Source organism: Gracilinanus agilis, chromosome 1, assembly GCF_016433145.1.
Source record: "Gracilinanus agilis isolate LMUSP501 chromosome 1, AgileGrace, whole genome shotgun sequence".
Lineage (NCBI taxonomy): Eukaryota > Metazoa > Chordata > Mammalia > Didelphimorphia > Didelphidae > Gracilinanus > Gracilinanus agilis.
In genome coordinates, this window is record NC_058130.1 from 132,718,106 (window position 1) to 132,724,474 (window position 6,369).

At 45.8% G+C, this 6,369-nt stretch overlaps 1 protein-coding gene across 3 annotated transcripts in view; it reads left to right on the forward strand.

Annotated features, from left to right (window-relative positions):
- The first annotated feature begins 6,060 nt into the window (after positions 1-6,060).
- The window catches only part of RABEP2 (rabaptin, RAB GTPase binding effector protein 2), a 15,565-nt gene continuing 15,256 nt past the window's right edge, over positions 6,061-6,369 (forward strand). For all 3 annotated transcript variants that reach the window (XM_044656800.1, XM_044656815.1, XM_044656822.1), the window contains exon 1: positions 6,061-6,169. In XM_044656800.1, the coding sequence (XP_044512735.1) occupies positions 6,106-6,169 (64 nt within the window). In that variant the 5' untranslated portion in view covers positions 6,061-6,105. The remainder of the gene's footprint in view (positions 6,170-6,369) is intronic.

Genomic DNA, 6,369 nt, shown 5'->3' on the forward strand with positions numbered 1-6,369 from the left:
CCGCTGGGCCGGTAGCATTCCACTGGAACAGTTCACCTGGAGACACAGAGATGAGAGAAACAGAGAAGGGGGCTAGGCTGGGAGCTGGGCCCAGAGACATCCCTCCCCTGGCAGCCCCTCCAACACAGCTTTACTCCCATCTTCCTGTCTCAGTCTTTCCCTCAGACTCAGCTAATTAAATATCCCAGTGAGTTCCATTGTGCTGAATCTTCCAGTTTTTATTTTCCCATCCATCCCGCCCACCCACTGACACCCTCCAGAGCCTTACCAACCCCTTCCCTTTCTGTCCCTTATTGAATCATAAGATTTAGAGCTGAAAAGGGCTTCCTCAGTCATCTGGCCCAAAAACCTCATTTTATAGATGAAGAAACTAAGACCCAAATAGGGAAAATGTAACTGGCTCAGGATCACATGAGGAAGACGTGGCTGAATCAGAATCCAAACCCATGTCTTTTCACCCACGTCCAATGTTCCTTCCATGCTACCATACCGTTTCTCAGCAGAAGGGAAAGGGAGGGCCTAAGCCACTGCCTCCCCTAACCTTCTCCCCTCTGGAGCCCAGAGCTTGAGATTCCCCTCACTGCCACGACCCCCTGGTCCCCCAGTCTGGGCCCTCACCACTGCCCAGGACACTGACGGCAGCCCCCAACTTCGACTCTGGCCTTATGGGTGGTTCTCGTTTGCAGAGGTAGAAGCCCCCAGACTCGGCTGAGATGTTCGAGATGAAAAGGGAGATGTTCACAGGTCCCACCTGGGCCCCCACACCTGGGCCTTTCAGGGTGAATTGCTGCAAAGAGGCCAGCTGCCCTCCTCCAGACCAGGTGATAGGCTCAAAGGGCCTGTCCCTGGGGCTGGTCAGGCAGGGCAGCACCGCATTCCTTCCCTCTGTGAAGAGAGAGAGGAGAATGGGTGAGTAAGAAGGGATGTAAACCTGGGATGGAAGAACAAACTTGAGCTCTGGCAAGTGATGAGGCCATAGGCTCTGAACCTCAGCTTCCTCCTCTGTTTAAAAGGGACAGAAATACTCACACTAGCTACTTCCCGGGGTTGTTATGAAGAAAAGGGCTTGAAAACATTAAAATAAAAATGTGAATTATTTTTTTTCATAATCTCTACTTCCTCCTCTCCCCATCATCAACCCTCACTCCAAGAGATCTCAGTTCCTTTGGTTCCTTCCCCATAAGCTACTGAATTTAGAGTTGGGAAGAACCTTCTGGAGGTCTTATCATCCCATCTCCGGTTTCATTTTATGGAGGAAGAGACAAAATCCCAGAGAGACCTAAATTTGTCTAAAGACCTAAAGACCAAGCTAGGACAAGAGCCTACATCTAGGTATCTTCCTACCTTCTGCCTCCACACTCAGTAGGTCTTGGGACTCAGCAACCTGAGGAGTGAGGAAGAGAAAGAAGAGGATGAGGAGAAAAGGGGCCTGCTGCATGGCGAGTTGGGCTCTCACTCCGATGGGTGTCTCGATCATCGTTGAGGAGGATGCTGGGACAGGCAGGGGCTGGTGGGAATCACTGAACCAAAACCATGGCTGTCTTGTCACTGGCAGCCTCCCCTAGGGAGGAAGGGAGGCCGCCCACAGTCAGGCCCCCTCAGGGACAACCATAGCCCTGTTTCTCCCCAAATAACCCAATCTTCCTCTTCACTTCCCCACATGCATACGTAAGGGTCTCTGTAGGATTTCTTCAACATCTCTAACCTAAATCAGACTGGAAACAACCCAATAAAAACCACAGAAGCATACGAGAATCCATGAACTTTTACCAAACTTGGTCTGTGTGGACATCTTCCCACCCCATCCGCTCCAGTGAGTGCTGATTAAGTGTCAGCTATATTCCAGGCACTGCAGTAGACACTGAGGATAAAAAGACAAACTAAAGAAGAGCCATTGCCCTCAGAGAGCTTTCCTTCTTAAGCTCTATCCATCCCTTCACCTTTCCCACTTTAAGCCAGAATGTGGCTTAGATTGCTCAATTTAAAGGCCAGATGCCTTCAGGATAGAGGAAGTTCTAGGAGAGGCAACATATTCTCACTCTGTAAGCAGACCTTTAAAAAGTAATATGGATGTAAAACCCAGTGGAATTGCTGTAGGCTATGGGAGGGGGGTGGGAGGAGAAGAGGGAAAGAATATGAATCATGGAGCCATGGAAAAATTTTCTAAATTAATCAATAAAATTAGATTAAAAACAAACAAACAAATAAGTAAAATCAATGTTGAAAAATAAATACAAAAATAAAATGTGACCCTGGGCAAGTCACTTAACCCCCATTGGGCTCTGGAAAAATTCAGCTGGCAGGATCAGAACTTCCTCCCCACTGCCTTTTCAACCCAATTTATTTTAGGCCCTGGGTCCTCTATAATTTTTAAGAATGTAAAGGGGCATGAGGGGGGCAGCTCAGTGGATTGAGAGCCAGACTTAGAGATGGGAAGTCCTGGGTTCAAATGTGGCCTCAGCACTTCCTAGCTGTGTGACCCTAGGAAAGTCTTATTTTATTTTTATTTCCATATTATTCATTTTTGTAAGCAATTTTGTAAGCAAAGTAGGCAAGTCACTTAACCCCCATTGCCTAGCCCTTACCACTCTTCTGCCTTGGAACCAATACACAGTATTGATTCTAAGACGGAAGGTAAGGGTTTTAAAAAAAAAATTATAGAGGACCACAAAGAGTTTTTGTTTATGCAGGTTTTATCTACCAATATATACTGTATCAAATAATCTTAGTATTACTCTGAAAATGGTTTGACCTCATAGATCCCCAGAAAAGGTTTAGGGGGCTCCAGACCACGTTTTAAGAATCATTGATCTAATCAAACTCCTTCATTTTCTTTTCTAGACTTAATGACAAAGAATATAAAGTAGAACAGACAAAGAGGATTATATACAAAAATGTAAGTCTATTATATATAGCTTGCTTTTCTTTTTAGTTACATAATGAATTCATTATTAAATTTTTAAAGTTGTCGCATTTGTCTGTTCCCTTCTAACCTCCCTTATGTTCTCTCTTGTATATTCATAAAAGTACTTCAAAGACTTTTTTCCCTTTTTGGGGGCATCTCTTGCTGTGCCCCTCACAAATTCCTTCCAGTGGGGGGGGGGGGGAGAGGAAGAACAAGACTCTTGTCACAAATATGCTCAATCAAAACAAATTTCCATCCTGGGAAATTCTGGCCTGAAATGTGATTTATTGTGCATCTGGAGTCTATAACATTTTGGTTAGGAGTTGGGGAGCAAGCTTTATCAGCAGCTGCCTGACATCATATTTGGTCCTTATAGTAATTCTTCATCTTACAGAAAAGGAAAATAAGATCCAGGAGAAAAAAGCACTTGCCCACGGTCACATAGCAAGTCAGGGACATTGTCAAGATTAGAACCCAAGTCTCTAGACTTTGAATCTAGTGGTTTGGGTTTCTTTGGTTGTTTTTTTGTTTGTTTGTTTTTTCCCTTCCATTATTAAACATCAAGGCTCAGAAGAGGTAAAGAGAGGCCTAGAGAGCCTTCATTATCTGTGTTGCTATTTCCCGACCTAACACTGGCCCCTTTCCCCTACCAACTGCTTCCTGTTTGTGACAGACAACCCTCAGGGGACCCCCACAGGTGGCAAACCTGGGCCTTTCTTCTGGCCAAGAGTGAGATGACTTTGACTTTAAGAGGGGAAGAAGGGCTGACAAGAGGAGTAGGGTCCTGGAGGGTCCTATGTGGGAGCAAGAGAGAGCTTTTGGAAGCTGACCTCCCTGTTTTATTCATTCATTAAGAAAACTACTTAATATATGTATAACCCAGTGGAATTGCTTGTCAGCTCTGAGAGAAGGAAGAGAAGAGGGGAGGGAGACAACAAGAATCATGTAACCATGGAAAAAAATTTTTTTAATTTAATTTAAAAAAACAACAATTTATTAAGCACCACTTCCCTAGGTGCTTCATTGGCTAAGTCCTGTGGAGGAACAGTTCCTTTTTTTTTTTTTTTTTTTTTTTAAATAAACCCTTACCTTCCATCTTAGAATTAATACTTTGTAGCGGTTCCAAGGCAAAAAAGCAGTAAGGGCTAGGCAATGGGGGTTAAGTGACTTGCCCAGGGTCACCAGCTAGGAAATGTCTGAGATCACATTTGAACCTAGGAACTCCTTTCTCTAAACCTGGCTTTCCATCCACTGAGCCACCCAGCTGTCTCCCAATTTTCCCAATATTTAAAGCCCAGTTTGCTTTGTGAAGAAGGAAATGGCAGACCACTCCCAGTATCTTTAACACTATAAATGGGGTTATGAAGAGAGTTGGACATGACTTGTAATGACTGGTCGAGTCAGAAGGGTAAAAGCTACTAATGCTGAGATCAGAGAAAATTTCCTGGAAGAGGACAAGTCAGGGGGGTCAAATAAACATTTATCAAGGGTCTGCTAGGCTGGTAAGCCTGAGGCAAAGGCAATCAAGACACCCTTGCTCTGGAGGAGCTCACTATCTAATGGGGAGAAACAACATGAAAACATAATGGACAAATTAGATATATTTGGATTAAATTGGAGAAAATGAACAGAAGAAAGAGACTAGCATAAAGGAGGATCTGGACCATTCTCACCTCTTTTGCCTTCATTCATGATGTTCTTGGACCTGGAAGGCCTTCTTTCACCCCAATTTTCCCAATATGTATTTATTTATTTATAGAAGGATTATATTTATAGGATTCCCGTAGAAAGTGGGATTTTATCTAAAATCTGGAGGAAGTCCCCAGTCCAGAGAATGACTCAGAGGTTTTAAAGCTGGGGGGCCTGGGAAAATGGTGCACCAGGAACTGGGAATCTAGAGGAACAAAAGATTTTGCCATCTAGTGGGTGATACCAGAGGCAGCTTCAGCCGCCTAGAAGAGTATTGGAAGTGGAATCAGGATGAACCTGGTACAAAATGTTTTTTTATGATGTTTACTAGCTGGATGACTCTGGGCAAGTAAATATTCTCTTGGATGTCTTCTCATCTGTAAAATGGGACTAATCATCGCTAGAGCACCTATCACACAGGCTTATGAAATAATGCATCATCTCATTTGAGTTTTGTTTTGCACATTGCAAAACTGGAATCCCCTAAATTGAGATTCTGTCCATTTTCTTTTCCAGATTTAAAAACTGCTGTCTAAATGAGCTTTTCTAAGGGACTTATGACCACAGATACCAACTCAGGCATAATGAAATAAGCATTTCTCTCTCTAGCTGCCACAGTCTTTTAGTGATATGCCTCATCCTAGGCAGCCACAAACATCTGCTTGTGTCAGGAGAGACTTCTGAGACTTCTATCACTCTGAAATAAAGTGAAAGAAAGCACACAAAAATCACAATATGTCATTCATCTTCACAACAACCCTGGGAAGTAGTTTCTACTGTTATTCCCATTTCACGGTTGAAGAAATTGAGGCAGAGGTGACATACCCAAGGTCGCTGACAGGGAACACAGGCTGCATTTGAACTCCAGACTCTATCCCCTGCACCTCGAAGCTGCCTCCGATCTAATGAGGCTATGGGGGAGGGAGAACTAAATGCTCATGTGTAATAGGGTGTGTATAAGTGTGTACTGGCTCTCACCACAACCCTACGAAGCGGGTACGGTGGCAAGGAGTTTACAAGTGAAGAAAACAGGCACCAGAGAGCGATTTGCTCCGAGGCACAAAGCCAGGAAGTGTCACAGAAGTAGAATTCGAACCCAAGTCTGAATCCAACGCCCTATTCACTATTCCACAGCTACTAAGGGGAGCTAGTTCTCTATGCGCTGGAATGGCATAGAAAAGGAACTTTAAACCTGGAAAGATAGCTGTGATTTCTGCAAGCTGAGAGTGGGGGAGGGGAGCGTGCGGAAGCCTCGTTTCCTCTAGGAAGTCTGCTTGGATTTGGCAAAGAAGCCATCATTACTACCACCGCCACCACCGCCACCATCACCAACACCGCAGGGGAAAAGTGCACCACCCACTGCTGCTCGGCTCGCTGGGTTAGTGAGGACCATCCGGAACCTCCCGAGCGGACCCGGAAACACCCGAGCGTATCCGGAAACACCCGAGCGGACCCGGAAGGGCCGACGGGCTGCAGCCTGGGAGTGCGAAACCAGGGTTTGAGCTCTGGCAATGGCGGCGGCGGCGGCGGCAACGGCAAATGCGGGAGAGGACGGGCAGCGGCAGCCACTGGCTGGTACGGAAGGGAGCGGGCGTTTGTGGTCTAGGAGGTCCGGAGGCTGGCGACTACGGGGAGAGGGCGGGGAGAGAGACCCAGGAAAGGGGATAGATTGGGAATGGAGAAGGAGGCGGAGCTTCCCGGGGGTGAGGGGGAGGGAAAGAACCGGGAGGGACCTTGAGGGGGATGCTTGGAAAGGGGCAGGGCGGAGAATCTAG